The sequence below is a fragment of the Pleurodeles waltl genome, chromosome 4_1 (assembly GCF_031143425.1).
Source record: "Pleurodeles waltl isolate 20211129_DDA chromosome 4_1, aPleWal1.hap1.20221129, whole genome shotgun sequence".
NCBI classification, from domain to species: domain Eukaryota; kingdom Metazoa; phylum Chordata; class Amphibia; order Caudata; family Salamandridae; genus Pleurodeles; species Pleurodeles waltl.
The window spans coordinates 810,012,026-810,030,019 of NC_090442.1; the positions used below are offsets into that span (position 1 = coordinate 810,012,026).

Consider the following 17,994-nt stretch of genomic DNA (forward strand, 5'->3'; position numbering starts at 1 on the left):
GCATATTTTCCTGACTTTTCTTAGTAGGATCACCGCTCCAGCACAAAATTCCTACTCCCCAGTTTTTCCCTCAGTCTCCCAAGTAAAATGACACCCCACTTATGTGGGTCCCCAAAGCAAAGTCTGTCTAAAGATGTGTAAAAGAATATGTCCTTATAAACTCGCTGTGCTATCCCCTCTATCTCTACAAGTTTTGGGCCTTATTCTGTTGCAGGCACCTGGCCCACCCACACAAGTGAGGTATCATTTTTATCGGGAGACTTGGGGGAACGCTGGGTGGAAGGAAATTTGTGGCTCCTCTCAGATTCCAGAACCTTCTGCCACAGAAATGTGAGGAACATGTGTTTTTTTAGCCACATTTTGAGGTTTGCAAAGGATTCTGGGTAACAGAACCTGGTCAGAGCCCCACAAGTCACCCCATCTTGGATTCCCCTAGGTCTCTAGTTTTCAGAAATGCACAGGTTTGGTAGGTTTCCCTGGGTGCCGGCTGAGCTAGAGGCCAAAATCTACAGGTAGGCACTTTGCAAAAAACACCTCTGTTTTCTTTCAAAAAATTGGATGTCTCCACGTTGAGCTTTGGGGCGTTTCCTGTCGCGGGCGCTAGGCCTACCCACACAAGTGAGGTATCATTTTTATCGGGAGACTTGGGGGAACGCTGGGTGGAAGGAAATTTGTGGCTCCTCCCAGATTCCATAACTTTCTGCCACAGAAATGTGAGGAGCATGTGTTTTTGAAGCCAAATTTTGAGGTTTGCGAAAGAATTCTGGGTAACAGAACCTGGTCAGAGCCCCACAAGTCACCCCATCTTGCATTCCCCTAGGTCTCTAGTTTTCAGAAATGCACAGGTTTGGTAGGTTTCCCTAGGTGCCGGCTGAGCTAGAGGCCAAAATCTACAGGTAGACACTTTGCAAAAAACACCTCTGTTTTCTTTAAAAAAAAAAGGGATGTGTCCACGTTGCGCTTTGGGGAGTTTCCTGTCGCGGGCGCTAGGCCTACCCACACAAGTGAGGTATCATTTTTATCGGGAGACTTTGGTGAACATAGATTAGTAAAACAAGTGTTATTGCCCCTTGTCTTTCTCTACATGTTTTCCTTCCAAATATAGGAGAGTGTGTAAAAAAGACATCTATTTGAGAAATGCTCTGTAATTCACATGCTAGTATGGTCACCCCGGAATTCAGAGATGTGCAAATAACCACTGCTCCTCAACACCTTATCTTGTGCCCTTTTTGGAAATACAAAGGTTTTCTTGATAGCTATTTTTTACTCTTTATATTTCAGCAAATGAATTGCTGTATACCCGGTATAGAATAAAAACGCACTGCAGGATGCAGCTCATTTATTGGCTCTGGGTACCTAGGGTTCTTGATGAACCTACAAGCCCTATATATCCCCCAACCAGAGGAGTCCAGCAGAGGTAACGGTATATTGCTTTCGATAATCTGACATTGCAGGGAAAAGTTACAGAGTAAAACATAGAGAAAAATTGATGTTTTTTTCACCTCAATTTCAATATTTTTCTTTTTCACTTGTTATTTTCTGTAGGAAACCCTTGTAGGATCTGCACAAATGACCCCTTGCTGAATTCAGAATTTTGTCTACTTTTCAGAAATGTTTAGATTTCTGGGATCCAGCATTGGTTTCATGCCCATTTCTGTCACTGACTGGAAGGAGGCTGAAAGCACAAAAAAATTGCAAAAATGGGGTATGTCCCAATAAAATGCCAAAATTGTGTTGAAAAAAGCTGCTGAGTTTAGCACCGTAAACCCTTTGTTGATGCCATTTTCGGGGGAAAAACCACAAGCCTTCTTCTGCAGCCACTTTTTCCCATTTTTTTGAAAAAAACGAATTTTTCACTGTATTTTGGCTATTTTCTTGGCCTCCTTCAGGGGAACCCACAAAGTCTGGGTACCTCTAGAATCCCTAGGATGTTAAAAAAAAAGGACGCAAATTTGGCTTGGTTAGCTTATGTGGACAAAAAGTTATGAGGGCCTAACCGCGAACTGCCCCAAATAGGCAAAAAAAGGCCTGGCACAGGAGGGGGAAAAGGCCTGGCAGCGAAGGGGTTAAAAAAACATATCTCCAATTGCCCTAATTGGGTTTAGGCTGCCCTTTGTTTCCTGAAAGCAGAAACAAAACAAAAACAAAGAAGACAGTCCCAGAGACTAATGAAGAGCCTCTAGGGGGCAAGAGTGAGCAAGGTAAAGAGAGATAGAGTGGAGCACACAAGAGGGTGGCTGATTTCAGGCATGCGAAGATTGACGAGAAGCACATGAGAAAAGAGGATATGGGGAAGAAGGAACCAAGGGGGTAGAGGGTGAGAAGGACCACACAGTGAAAGGGGAGGACGGTGTAAGAATGCAAGAGGGTGGAAGGAGTGGCATTGAGCACGCTGGTAAAGAAGGGGTGGCTATGATAAGAAGCAAAAGGGGAAAAAAGGGAAGAGAGGGACAGGGAAACACAAGTAAGTAGAGGCACGTAGGGGGTGATTAGTACCTCACAGGGGAAGGATGGTCATGTGAAGGAAACAGAGTGCAAAACATGGAAGAGCCAGCAGGAGTGGACAGAGGGGACTTCAGATATATAGTAGCCCATGAAGTTAAAAATAAGCACACATTCGAACAGCCAACAGCATTAGCTGAGAGACAAATATTCCACTAGGCTGAGCCAAGGTGTGATTGACTGTGTCAAGACAATGGCTATAAGAGGTTGGTAGAAGTAACCCAGTGGTTGAAAGGGTTGGACCAAAAGCCAATTGTATGTGTGCTGTAAGATATAGTTCAATGTGACAACTGCTCCATGAAAACACTAACCTATAAAGGGGATTTCGACCTGTACCATCAGATGTCCTTTTATCAATGTATACAAAAGCAGAGTTGTCACTGTGATGAGGCCACTGCAATCACATTATCCTTTTTGTGAAATTTCTTACCCAAAAGGATATCACTTCCAGCAAAAAGTAGCTCTGCATTCACTTCTTGGATCTCAGGTTCATCAGGAACAGGAGTCACAGGCAGAAGCCCTCGGACGTTGCTGCGAGACAGAGCCTCTAGGATTGCCAGAAAGTAGGCAGCACTCCCCACAAACATTTCAATCAACAGCCTTTCTGTAGCAGTGCGAGGCCAGGGAGACTAAAAAAAAAAAAAAGGAAAATACTTGCTCAAAGGCTGATGCGTAAATGCAATGATTTAATTATAACATCAGTATATTTTACAGAACAATAAACTGCTGGTACACAAACGAGCTACCAATAATTAGATTTCTCGTACAAAGTCAAGTTCTTGCTCTATTTCAGCTCTGCGAGTACACAACATTGTAAATAACACTTCAAGATATGTATCTAAAAGTAGAGGCCCTTCTAGTCCAACTGCTTCCTTCTTTCTAGGTGTCTGAATGAAATCCCAAAACAATCTGAGGTAAACTTCTTGTGCTGATTTACCTGTTTTCTCATGTTCGGTTCAGGAGAAACTTGGGCAAGGATCCATGGTCCTACTACTCACAAAAGGTAATCTAGGTGCTGTTGGCAGTCCTACTACTTAGCCTTAACTTTATACATCCTCGAAGACCTCTTTGCATACCAGCCTGTGTATTTTCTATCCTTCTGACACCAGACCTTCTCCAAAGATCTGAGAACCCCCGAAATGTTGTGTAATTTGTTCCATGGTAGTTTGCCACTCCATACAACGGTAAAACCTGTATATTGATCGGGTTTCAGTCCTCATACCTAGGAGCCCCATGATCTGTTTTACTCTGAACCCTGGTACAACTAGCTGAACTGCAATTTGTCTGTTTCCAGCACCTACATGTAATTAGTGAATAGCCTCATTCTATACCGTAGCACACCCAGTATACTGATTTGTGAACTGTTGCCAACCTGTTCTCAGCACACATTTACATGTATGTTTCTGCATCTTAGTGCACTCAGTTAACAGCCTCTTTTCTCAACCACGTAACTCCTAAGTGCCACCTGTGAGCATCTTTTTGCTCCTAGTTGCTGCCTCCTCTGCGACCAATGGCAATTGCTATCAGCATCTCATCTTACAGTCACGTCATCAGTTCAGCATCATTATAAACAAGTGGCTTCGAGTGAACCACTGTGACAAACCCTCATATGGATAACAAAAAGGTGTATTTTGCTTGTCTATTATGTATATGAATATTCCTATTGCCCTTATCGCATGGCCCCTACACATGCATAGAGCCCTTCTACTGCAATACCGCACCCAGGCAAATTTAGCATCGCTTCAACTCCTCAGACCCTGACTAGCCACCCTTAGATGTACATACAGCTAACTGCACTATAACTAGAACACATCTCTCACACATAGAATGTCATGCATACACAACCCATCTACCACAACTGCACTGCGTCCAGCCTCCACTTTGAGCTTACCAAGGGGCATACTATACCATTTGTATCACACGCCGTTATGTGCATCTACAAATACCTTCTCTCAACAATACAACACTCGACAAATAGGCCTCACCAATTTTTAAATAGGTTAACATCCTATCTAATTTGATACAAACTATTTACCAGCGTATGTCTTTCTCATGCTGTGTGACACACTTTAATAGCAAAGCACTGGGCAGGACAGACTACAAAACAAATAGAACACATTATGGTTATAGCAAAAATAAAACTTCTATTTTTGCTGCTATTTAAAGGCAGTAAAGTCGCACACAAAATAAACATATTTAACAAAGTTCAAGCATACATTAAAAATAGAAACATGTTGAAATGTACCTTTTCCGTATCTTTCAGATTGATTTTTAGTTTGGGCCGCAAAACCCCTTTTGGCTTTCTCCTGGATTCAAACACTGCTCTTTTGAATATCATGATGGCCACCTGTAGCATAAAGGTTACAATAAGTGAAAGAAACACTGGCGGAAAATCAAATTTTAGGAACTCTTTTAAAGTACTGACAATCTCAGTAAGTGTGTCCAATGTCTAGAGCGCCACCCGACAATTACCGGAATATGGCAACAAGAACTACAAGAAAGGACTAAACAAGCTAATAATTAACTCAATTTTCTCCTAGGTTGGACCACCTGCATCCTATTTCATTTATCCCAATGATTCAGAGCTTACTTTTTAATGCAAGTATGTGCAGCTCTCCTTAGATCCCCGTGATTCGTTCATTTGAGTTTGCGCAAAACTATATATTGGATTGGCACCATTCTTTTATGATTATTACCATATAATATAATCTTGCTTTGTATTATATGATTGTCAACCTGTGTAAAGCCCTGTTACCTTGTTAGGGCTAGTCCACGCTATACAAAACTACTAATGAATAAACAAATAAATGCATATACATGATATAGGAAGCTGGCTCTGTATATACTATACCAAAGTAAGGAATGGTGTGCACAGAGTCCGGTGGATCCCCACATTCTTTACAGAGGCAAAAGTACATAATATTAATGCTCACTTTTGTGGTAGTGTGATCGAGCAGTTAGGCTTATCAGAGGGTAGTGCTAAGCATTTTTTGTACACACACAGTCAAGAAATGAGGCACACACTCAATGACTAGCTCCAGGCCAATGTTTTATGTATCAAAACATATACTTTACTTTATTTATAGAACCAAAAGCATCTTTGTTGCAGGTGAGCACACTTTCAAGAATGTATCACTTTCAAATATCAAATGTACTTTGTTTGAAATTCACAGATAAAACAGTTTTCAGGTTAGTAATACTTTTCAATTTCAAAAGTAGACACTGTGCAATTTTCATAGAAAGCAATGCAGTCCTAGGGGAGGAAAAATATCAACACAGTTTGCAGGTAAGTATTTGATTTATGATTCCAGTCTTTGGGGATTAGGGTGTCCACAGGGCAAAGTTTAGGAAGACACCAATGGTGCACCACTAGCAACACGGGGCCGGCCGGGTGCAGAGGTCAAAGTTGGTGTTGGCCGCCCAGTTGAATCCTATGGAGACTGGGGGCACTTAGAAAGAAACGGCTTGCAGGTAAGTACCCGAGCCTTCAGGCCACAGACCTGGGGGTTTAGATCAGCACCAGGGTAGGGGCCCACAGGTCAGCACCAAACACACACCCTCAGTGGCACAGGGGCGGCCGGGAGCAAGGTGCAAACACAGCATCAGGCGCCCAATACTTTTCAATGAAGGAACCCTGGGGGTCACAAAGAGGCTGCAGGGTTGGTTCAGGGAGTCGGCTGAAGAAGACCAGTGGCTGGATAGGTAAATAGAGAGCCCACTGGACACTGCTGGGCCATCGGTTGGGTTTCCCAAGGGCAGGGGGCTGCGGGTGCAAGAGTACCTTTGGATGTCAGGAATCTTCACCGGAGCCTCTAGATTTAGGCTGCAGGCATTGTCGTGGTGGTCAGGAGGGGTGGACTCTAGGTCAGAATTGCCTGGGGACCTTTTCTGGACCAGTGGGCCACCTAGACTCAGGCCGTGGGCGTCGGGCACAGAGTGGTCGTGACTTTTAGATCTGGGGAGTGTCTGGAGGTTTCCATGCAGACAGGGACACTGTCCTTGGGAGATCTTGGTTCTTGGGTAGGCAGGCAGTCCTCTGGAGGTTAGTAGAGGTCACTGGTCCTGCAGCATGTGTCGTCTTTTTGCAGCAGGAGTCTTGAAGGTGCAGAAAGGCCAGTAGGGCTGGGGCCATGTCAGTTGTCGTCTAGCGTCTTCACTGCTGGTGCGGGACTTCAGTCCTTCTTCTTCTTCTTTCAGGTCACCAGCAATCTGAAGAGCAGGGTTCAGGGGTGCCCCTAAATGCTATATTTAGGGGCGTTACAGAGGTCAGAGGACAGTAGATAATGGCTACTGACCGTGAGGCTGGCTACACCCTTCCTGTGCCCACTCCCTTTGAGAAGGGGGGCACATTCCTAACCCTATTGGCTATCACCATCCAAAGCTAGATGGAAGATTCTGCCAGGAGAGGTTCTTCTCAGCTCTGGGCACCCTACCACCTCGTGTGGAAACTCCTCCTCATGTTTACTAATTTTCCCGCCGGACCTGCCATTAAAAATGGGGCCTGGTCAGGGGGGCAGACATTTCTACTAGGTGGAGTACCCTGAGGCAGCAAAATAAAAGGCAGGAGCCTTTAAGGCTCACCGCGAAGTGTTGCTCCTCCTGCAGGCAGTGTGAAGCCTCCACCCAGAGCAGGTTTTGTCTAGACCCCCGAGAGCACAAAGGCTCTCACCCCATGGGGTCAGAAACTCCTCTTGTAGTGGCAGGCTGGCATAGACATGCAGCTATGCCCTCACCTGTAGTATAGCGCACCCTGCCTTAGGGCTGTAAGGTCTTCCAGATGGGAGACTTACCTATGCCACGGGCAGAGGTTTGTGGGCATGGCACCCAGAGAGAGATGCCATGTCGGCTTTACCTTTTTCTCCCTACCAACACACACAATTAGCAATGGCAGTGTGCATGTGTTTGGTGAAGGATGCCTTAGGGTGGCACAATACATGCTGCAATCCTTAGAGACCCTCCCTGGCCACAGGGCCCTTGGTACCACTGGTACCTTTTACAAGGGACATAGCTGTGTGCCACAGGTGTGCCAATTGTGGAAGCAATGGTACAGTTTAGGGAAAGAACACGGGTGCTGGGGCCTGATTAGCGGGATCCCAGCACACACTCAATCAAGTTAGCATCAGATTTCAGGCAAAATGTTGAGGGGTAACTATGCCAAAAGGGGCATTTTCCAACATATGAGTCTACCCTACCTTATCTTGATGTCTTTTCACTGGAGGTGAGGTGGCTCTTTGAGCATATGGGTGAAAATAGCTGCCCCGTTTTTAATTTTATTGGTACTTGAAAGTGGAGTCCATAGAAAATATATTATGTTAAGTACATTTGTATGGCAATTAGCCATTATTTGTAAGACCTCCAGAACTTTTAGAAGCTCGGGATATCAATAATGGCTCTGGATGACTCAAGTGTGTTTTAGTGATATGCAAATAGATTTGATCGATTGAGTGATTGTTGACCAGGGCCAAAGTGGTTTGATGAAATTGTGTTTGCTTGTACTCATACTGCTTTAGAGATGGTCATATTGGACAGTTGTGGCAAGGCTGGGGTATATCAGTGTACCGCTTACTGATGGATCATTTTGAAGTGGCCAGATAGATTATGTTATGTATTACGTGAAGCATGATGTGAACTATTACAAATATATTGTTATTACCAACAGATTAGAACAGCTTTTGTGTAGGTGTTCCACCTGTTTCACTGTTTGAAATACTCTGTGATTTTTAAATTCTTCTCACAACAAAATTTGAACAGTAGATACTCAAAAATGGAAAATGAGCAGAAGTAGAATGTACAACCCACAAAACTCAAAGAAGAATGCATTCATCTTGTTTTCGACAGGGAAAAATGAATGATCCTATAGAAATTACTAAAATACCTGGCATGAGCCCTGGATAAAACTCATTAGTTTGTGAAAATGTGAATGGATGAGCACGTTTCATCCTTCTAAATTCCAACAAAAGAAAATATCATATGCAAATAATGGAGGCATACTTGGCCTCGCAAGTGTTTTGGGGGGTAGGATAGGTATAACCAGTACAATTACTCAATATACATTTAATTTTCATTTATTTTATATTATGTTTGGTGCTTAAAGAACACAAATCTACCTTTAAAAAGCTGAAATGCTATGTGTAATAAATTGGACTGTTGGTTGACTGGGGTGTGAACCCTGGTCCAGCAGCAACCACAAACCTTGCCAGGATGAGGCACAATCCAACCCTAAATTAACCTGTGCTCAACTCTCTAGCAGCTTGGAATAGAGCGGTCTGGCTTAATTTAGAGACAATGTGTAAAGTATGTATGAAACATTTCAAACAGTAAGAAAGTGAAAGTACCACACAAAAAGGATCCCACACCAGGTTAAAAAATAGAACTTTCTTTCATATAAAACAAGTCCAAAGTAACAAAAAACAATTATCAGAACTGGAGATATTCAATTTTAAAGATTTTTTTCGAAAATAGCACCAAAAAGCACAAAGCACCAACTGTGAATATCTGGTGTCATCAAACCAAGACAAAGTCACAAGATCAGGCCGACCGCAATGGATACGTTACAGGGACCCAGTTAGGTCAGCTGCAGAAAGTACCTTGAATCCTGGTTTGCGGAGTGCTGAGCGTCTCCATGTTGAAGATGGGTCGAACAGCCGAAGCAGTGTCCGTTCCGAAGTGCAGTGAGGCTCTGATGTGAGGGCTTGTATCATTACAAGGATCCTGGTCGACAGGGCTTACAATGCCAAATCTGGCATCGAGGATGCAGCGCACAGGTAGGGAAATGCATTGGTTCAGAGGAGCTGCAAGGCTGCAATGCGGAGTCCAGCAAGATGTGAAGGGCCTGAGTGAGGATGCGTCGCACAGTGGCAGTTCCGATGAGGCATCAGAGGTGATGCAGGTCTTTGCTAAGGGCCCAATCCACGCAGCAGTGGCAATGCGTCAGTTTGTGCTCAGGTTTGTGCCACACAGCAGAGAAGATGTGTCATTTCACTGGATCCACAGGCTGTCAGAGCATCTTAACCCCACTCCCAATGTCCAGGACTGGGGTGGCATCACTTGGCAGGGTAGATGCGTAGTTGGCAGAGTCCACTTGCAAGTGCAAGGTTGGTGGAAGCCTATTATGTCCCTGAGGTTTGGAGGACGAGGACAGCCAAGTAGCCCTTGGAGTCACTGTGGGTTGAGTCCTTCTCACCCAGGCAAGCGGGCAGCAGGCAGCAGGTCAACACAGCAGGGCAGCATCCCTTCAGAACAGCAGTCCAGCATAGTGGCAGTCCTTTCAGCAGCACAATAGTCCTTCTTCCTGGCAGAGCATCCACAGGTCCAGAAGTGAACTGAAGAGTTGGTGTCTGGGGTCCAGTATTTATATACAGTTGTGTCCTTGAAGTGGGGAGAAGCTTCTAAAGGCAAGCCTTTGAAGTCCACAGATGGGCTGCCTTTCTGGCCCTCCAGACTAACTACAGAGGGTAACCAGCCCTTTACGTGGAGACAAGACACAGCCTATTCAAGTGCAAGTGGGGTTGTATCCAGATCCTCCCTCCCATCCTGCCAGTGATGGCCCATCCACTCACCTAAGCTCCCCGTAGTGTGTGGCTGTCTAGGAGGAACACACAAAGTCCAGCTGTCAACTACACCCAGTCATGTCACACAGAGATAGGCTGCAGGCTCCAAATGGCTAATGCAGGAAAATGGCAACTTTCTAAAAATTGCATTTTCAAAATTGCAATTTAAAATCAGACTTCACCATAACTTTTTGTTACACTTTCAGAGACACCAAACATGAACCAAATACATTTTCTTATTTGTAAATGACACTTATAAAATGTAAAAAGGTAACTCCAATGTTATCCTATGGGAGAGGTAGGCCTTGCAGCAGTGAAAAATGAATTTAAGAGTGTTTCCCTACTGGGACATGCACAAAACTCAAAAGTACATGTTTCACTTTTAAATACATTGTACCCTGCCTTCTAGGCTGTGCAGGGCCTATTCTAGGGGTCATTTATATTTAGTAAAATGGAAAGTTTGGGCCTCGTATAAGGTTTACTTTGCCGGGTCACAAATGGCAGATTAAAACTGCACACACACAGGTTGCCATGGCAAGTCTAAGACATGTTTAAACTGCTACTTAAGCCGGTAGCACAATCAGTGCTGCAGGCCCACTAGTAGAATTTATTTTACAGATCCTAGGTACAGGTAGTGCCACTATACTAGGGACTTACAAGGAAATTAAATATGCCAATTGGGTAAAAGCCAATCCAACATGTTTTAAAGAGAGAGCACAATCACTTTAGCACTGGTTAGCAGTGGTGAAGAGTGCAGAGTAGTAAGGCCAGCAAAATGAAGTCAGCAAAAACAGGAGTTCTGGAGGCAGAGGGTTAGGGGGGAACCACATCAAGGACTCCAGGTCTAACACTATCTACAGACATGAGGGAGTTTAGTAGTTAGAAACGCTAAATCATTTGGAGATTTGGACCACATTAACAGAGAAAAAGCACCTTTGGTGTGAGAACACAGAACTCTCAGACTTCTAGGGTGTTAAGCAGCACAACTCTCTGTAGATTTTTTTATTTAGTTTTTTTATTTTCAATATAAACATTACAAGCAAACCTTGGAATGATATAAGATCAGTATTCTTAGGTCTCATTACATACATTCATCAGAATGCGCTACTCTATGTTTACAACGATGAGCCTGGCGTCTGGACAAATACTGTATCTAACCCCCCCCCCATGTATATGGAGACTTCATTATCACAATATTCAATTAGTAAATATATTAATCCTGCAGTTTTTACATTTGTAGTCACCACAGTATCAGAGAGAATGCCACATGTGCTATCCTTATCCGTACTACAATCATATGCTGGGAATTTGTAGATTTTAATAGTGCTAGTAGCCCCATGTGCAGCAGGCTTGCCCGAATTGCAGGAGACTAGAGTTAAGCCTCAGCTGGAGATGAATGTTGCACCAGAGTCTAGAACAGTAAACTGAAAAGGGCTGAATCCACAGTCCCTTTCTTGCAATTTGATAGCTCTAATTTAGTGATGGTTTGGCTCTGTTTTTGTGGTGGCAGTTGAAGTTTGCCCGCTTCTCTGCCAGGGAGGGACACTTAGAGGAGTATATGAGCTCTCATTTGCACTAAAGTAAAAACACACTGCACATATCATTTAATGACGCTAGATTTATTATTAAAGCTTCTCCATCAAATTAATAAACAACCAACTGCCAAATAGGCATGCAGATTTTTTTTTCCAACAGATTTTTATTGGCGTGCATGGGTACATAGAGTTCACACAGCAAGATAGCGTGTCAACAATCAGCAAAACTGACTGTCCTTCCCAGGCTATGGGCTCGTAAGTAGTAAAGACATGATCATTTTACTTATAGAAAAATAGTACAACCACAAAAAAAAAAAAAAAAAAACCAACCCACCCACTATCCTGATGCCGTCTACCTCCATTATAAATCAATATACCCGTCTCATGCGAAAAGAATTGGAAAAGGATGTACCCCAAGAATGCTCCATGCAATCTCCATTGAAGACTATGCTATGCCTGGCCTATGCCCAACTAAGGTTAACAGGTGCAACTAGTTCACTTTGAGTCCAAAAACAGGTTTCAAGTGTTGTCTATAGTGGAGGACCTTCATGGCAGAATGGTATCGTCTTTGGTAATGTTTTTAAATTGCTCAAGAAGTATGTCCCAGGCCTGTTATATAAAATATTTCCACGGGCCTGCTTTTTCTTCCCTATGTAACAACGCACTCTCCACTTGGCCCCACATAGCCAGGGCTTGTGACCAGGCAGCAATCATGGAAGCGGCTGAATGTTTCGACTGCATAGTTATGGCCTGTTTAGCTAAAATGAGGGCTAAGTCAAGGAATTTAGTAGCGGGTCTCTCAAGAGTTAGGTAGGACAAGGTCCACTGTGGTCGTTAAAATTTGTAGAAGCTGAGCCCAGTATAGCTGTAGGGAGGAGTAAGTCCATAGTATGTGAGTGAGGTTCGGTAAAGCTTAGTGAGAACAGACTGGACCCACATTTGGGAAGATCTTACAAAGTCTAACTGGCATAAGAAAAGCTCTGTTAAGAATGTTAAACTGAATATATTGGAAGTGGGTCCCTCAGGACAGCCTGCACGGGGTATTCAATTATCTTCTGCCGATCTGAATAATGTGTAGTATGAGCAAGTCCCCCTTCCCAAACAACGCGTAGTACTGTATGGGTCTGGTCCCTCTGCTTCAGGAAGGCTCTGCAGAAATGGATTTAAAACAGTTACACTTGAATTGCCACTTGGACCTCATTATAAATAGACTACCTTAAATGCTTATTATTTGAAGATAATTGAAATGTGATTTATACCAGTCCTGTGTAAAGGGAATTTGGCACCTCCTCAATTCATACCCAAATACTTGAAAACCAAAAGACGTCAAGTGTCAGCTTGTCATGTTTAACTTTGGTGTATGCCTTCAAATGTGAGAGTGAAGGCAGGATATGGGTTAGTGTGTCCAAAAAAAGATCACATTTTTATGAAAAAGCACAGAAAAAAGGAACATTTCTCAGGACAGAGCTTGACAGACAAAGGTTTGTCTCTGACAGAAGATTTAGGTACAGGAACACCTTTTGTTGAAAAGATGCAAATCATAAACAAAATTCTAGTGACTCATAATGGTATCAAAAAACAGGTCAAAATATTTTCCATGAACAATGTAATTTGGTTTTACGTTTTGACTGAATGTATAAAAATAAAGTTTTTTTTATAGCACATCATTTCTTGACTAGAAAATGTCTCTAGAGAGTAAAGGTACATGGATAATTACAATTAAATGAAAGAAAATCCCACTACCAGTGGTGGCCTGTAATGTGCAGCAGGTGTGAGGTAGGAACACACCCCTGCACACTCTCTTTCACACATGTGTACTCACACCCACACTATACACACATTAATAGCATGCACACACACAAACATTCATACATACACCACACTCACCCAACCTTACCAAAAACAAAAATTACCAAGCCACATATTTGGTGGCAGCAGGAAGCCTCTTGTTGGTTTATGAAAGAAGGGACTGAAGAACGATCCTGCTTCCTCCTCTCATTGGCTGACCTTATGAAAAGTCAGCCAATGAGAGGAGAACCTTCCTTACCCCGTCACAGAGTGGTATGGGGTCAATGAGAGTTGCTGACCTCAACACACTCTGTGGGAAGTGTCACTGAAGGTCACTCAGCATGGGCATTTTCACTGTTTAAAACTGAAGCACTCAGGTACAAGTCGATCAGTGACGTTCCTCATTGTCATGAGGGGGAGGCTCAGAGAAGAATTCGCCGGAACAAGGAAGTCACTTCCGCTGGGCTCTGAAATCTTCAGCTTGGCAGATTTTGGCTCGGACAGCCAGGCGCCTGCTCATTTAGTGCATGTACCATGGCTGGATGCCAGACCTGAGCATGAACAGTGTTTATCAGGCTGACCTTTACTTAGCCTGACATACACTTGACAGGCATCCGAAAAAGGTTGAGGAGTGGAACTCCTCCACCCTCAATGACAGACCACTGCTGCCTACCTCAGGAAAGGTCATCACCTGCAATCACATAAATAAAGAAAGCTAGCTTGCATCAGCTAGGAAACATATAAAACCTCTACTGAAAGGGTACTCTTCCAAAAAACCACCAAAGAGATGTACCTTACGTGGCTTTCTAAATTCCCACATTATATTGTGTACTTCATATCACCCACACTATTTATCAATTTGGGTGCATACTCAATATAATTGTTGTATTCATTCTTGCAATGGACCTTCCCCAAACAAAGTATTTAGACAACAGTTTTGGAAAGGGAAAGAACCCCTCCAGAAAATTTCGAGGGTCATTTAGACCTCAAGGGGTATTGTCCGTCATACCACAGGGGCTAGTGGAGGCTACAGCTTCTACTTGCAGCACAGTAGACGACCTACTTTATTTGAAGGCAGGCCTTTTTTGTTCTTCCACCAACATCGCAGGAACAATTTCCCAAAAATATCATGGCCTGAAATAATAAAGTAAATTGTCACAGGCACTTTTCTCCCTGCATGTGGTGGTCATTCATGAAGTTTCCTTTCAGCCATGCATGGCAATCCCATAAAAGAAAAATGTATGTCACATCTCCGGCCATAAACAGGAATCTTTTTCAGGACCAGAGGCGAGGAATATGCTTTATCTTCCTTTGCTTTATTAAACAAAATACAATCATCAGCCATTAATAACAACAGCTAAGCAATAAAAATTAACATTCCCATAAAACCCTGGGAATCCAACTATCTTAGTAACCAATCAGGGATAAGCAGTCCACACAAAGTTCATCATCTGTTCTGATGCTGCCTCTTTCTTTGCTGCTCACCAGCCACAATAATTGCTTCTCCCTCACTCTTACCAAATTGTGGGTGGGTGCTGCAATTTTGTACTGTTGATTGTGCCTTTATTGAGCCTTTTATTATTGTTTTTACTGTTTCCAGACTTGTGTGCCCGTTTGCACCGCGGGAACGCTTGGTGTTGACCCCCACCCCCCTCCTCATCACCCCTGGAACAACACCTGGTCCAGCAGACTGCGGAAGAATGTGCTAAAGTACCACAACATCACAAAGGGTCTCTTAGCTTGAAAAAGGCATTGGGATGGATCAGGACGCATTTTGGGTTCTAAAGAGGCTGTTCCTAGGTCAAGGTAAGCCCTCAGGTGGGCAAGTGGGGTCCATGGATGGGTTGTCCGATCCCCCCCCGTTCCTAGACTTGGTGGAGGGTGAGTAATTCCAAGGGGATTTGAATGCTGAAGCCAGCCAATCCGGGCCTTGGCCCCTGCCATCAGCACCTGTTACTCCTCCAGGGCATACCCCCTCTGAATCCGTGGTGGACATGTTGGACCCCGGTGATATTATTCACCCACAGTCATCAGAATGGCCCCAGCAGAAAAGGTGACAGAAGTCATTGAAGGGGAAGGTGTGCAGCTGCCTCTGGGCGGAATGTCCCCACCCCTCCTTAGAGGGAAAGGCTGCCCTCACACCAGATATTGACCCCAGGATGGCCAAGCTCCTGGAAAAATTAATTAAGGCCCCTAAGAAAGGAATCATTCGGTCTTGACGTTCCTGTCAAGGCACATTGCTTGATGTAGTGGGCCTCATGGTCAAGATTCTAGACAAGATGTCAGGGTCCCTTATTTCCCCAGAGGTCCTCTCTGGATCGGCGAAGTGAGCAGTAATATTTCTAGGGAAGACCAAGTGTGCGCTGTGCACCAATCGACACCCCTCCCTATTAATCAACATCGACCCCAAGCTCAGTGACCTTGCGTTCTTGTAAGCACGGCCGGTGGCCAAGGGCACACTGTTTGGTGACTCTTCGATTAAAGAGCTGGGGAAGTCTGTGGCTGAATTCTCATCCCTGGACAAGGCCCAGACCGTCATTAAGAAGATTTTCAAACCTAGGATTTTCCAAGGGGCCGGCAGTTTCTCCTCTCAAATCCCCTTCAGGGGACAAGGCTCCAAGCATGGTCCATGGCAGGACCAATCCAACATCTCATACTTCTACCCCACCAGAGGCCAGCGGTTCCAGGGCAGAGGCAGATTTAGAGGTCAAGCCTCCCACTCCTCTACTAATGGTGAGTGTTTGCCCTTCTTCCCTTCTAAAAGTAGGAGGTTGATGGGCAAAGTTTTCCACGTCAGCATCCATTTCGTCAGATGTGTGGGTCTTGCAGACAATCAGGAGGTTTCAAATTAAATTTTATGGGTCCCCACATCAGGAGTCCCCTTCCCATCCCATAAACTTTTCTCATCAGGCTATCAGTCTCATAGAAGTAGACGCTCTACTACAAAAAGGAGCCATTTCTTGTTCGAACCTAACCCCAATGGTTTTGTCAGCAACTTCTTCTTGGTCGACAAGGGAGACGAAGGACAACGACTAGTAATCAACCGCAGAGAGTTCAATGATGGTTTAGTGTACTGCCACTTCAAAATGGGGGGGGGTGTAATCTCCTCCGGGATGTCTTACCGCCGTTCGATTGTATGGTGTCTGGACCTAAAACATGTTTATGACCTCTTCCCAATCAACGACTTTTCTGAGGTTCATGATAGATTCCACAGATGTTATCTTGAGTCTGCCAACCCAAAGGTGGCGAAGAATCGGCACGAGTTAAGGAGATCCCTCTCCCAACAACACACTTCCCTCTGACAAATTGTTCAGCTGGTAGGCCTTCTGTCGTCCTCCATAGAGGCAATTTTTGTGGGCCCCTTGCAGCACAGGGAATTGCAATGCCTCAATGCTCATCACTTGCAGAAGGGGCTAACGTACTCCCAGTTGGCTGTCTTGTCAGACAAGGCAAGGGAGGGAATCTGGTGGTGGCTTTCCCCCATGGAAGCTTGGAATGGGAGGGTGATTTGGGGCTCCAGCCCAGATCTGGGCATGGAATTTGATGCTAGTAACCTCGGCTGCGGTGCACATTGTGGGGAAGTGTTCACAGGAGGAAGCTGGTCAGAACAAGAACAGAGATTACCCATCAATTGCTTGGAGCTCCTCACCACCTCCTTTGCAGTCCATTGTTTGACCAGAGACAGTATCCAGTCCTGTGTCCTCCTCAAGATGGACAATGTGTCAGCAGTACGTTATATCCACCATCTGGGAGAGACCAAGGCCCTGTCTGATCTATCAAAGGATTTTTGGCAGTACTGCCTGGACCATCATGTGTCAGCCATGGCCGATGATCTCCCTGGTCACATGAATCAGGTGGCAAATTGGAACTTGTCATCTGTGTAAGGAAATGCCTCTTTGGCATGGTTACCCCCTGACTTTTTGCCCTTGCTGATGGCAAGTTATGATTTGAAAGTGTGCTGGGACCCTGTTAACCAGGCCCCAGCACCAGTGTTCTTTCCCTAAACTGTACCTTTGTCTCAACAATTGGCACAACCCTGGCACTCAGGTAAGTCCCTTGTAACTGGTACCCCTTGTACCAAGGGCCCTGATGCCAGGGAAGGGCTCTAAGGGCTGCAGCATGTCTTATGCCACCCTAGGGACCCCTCACTAAGTACATACACACTGCCTGCCAGCTTGTGTGTGTTGGTGTGGAGAAAATGACTAAGTCGACATGGCACTCCCCTCAGAGTGCCATGCCAACCTCGCACTGCCTGTGGCATAGGTAAGTCACCCCTCTAGCAGGCCTTACAGCCCTAAGGCAGGGTGCACTATACCACAGGTGAGGGCATATGTGCATGAGCACTATGCCCCTACAGTGTCTAAGCAAAACCTTAGACATTGTAAGTGTAGGGTAGCCATAAGAGTATATGGTCTGGGAGTCTGTCAAACACGAATTCCACAGCACCATAATGGCTACACTGAAAACTGGGAAGTTTGGTATCAAACTTCTCAGCAAAATAAATGCACACTGATGCCAGTGTCCACTTTATTGTAAAAATACACCCAGAGGGCATCTTAGAGATGCCCCCTGAAAACATACCGACTTCCAGTGTGGGCTCAATCAATCACTGCATTTGT

At 44.5% G+C, this 17,994-nt stretch overlaps 1 protein-coding gene across 1 annotated transcript in view; it reads right to left on the bottom strand.

The window, feature by feature from the left end:
* Positions 1-17,994, bottom strand: part of CFAP54 (cilia and flagella associated protein 54) — a 1,075,777-nt gene that overhangs the window by 943,191 nt on the left and 114,592 nt on the right. Inside the window, exons 8-9 of the mRNA XM_069229529.1 lie at positions 4,748-4,849; positions 2,933-3,131 (exon numbers count right to left, since the gene is read on the bottom strand). Coding sequence (XP_069085630.1) covers positions 2,933-3,131; positions 4,748-4,849 — 301 coding nt within the window. The remainder of the gene's footprint in view (positions 1-2,932; positions 3,132-4,747; positions 4,850-17,994) is intronic.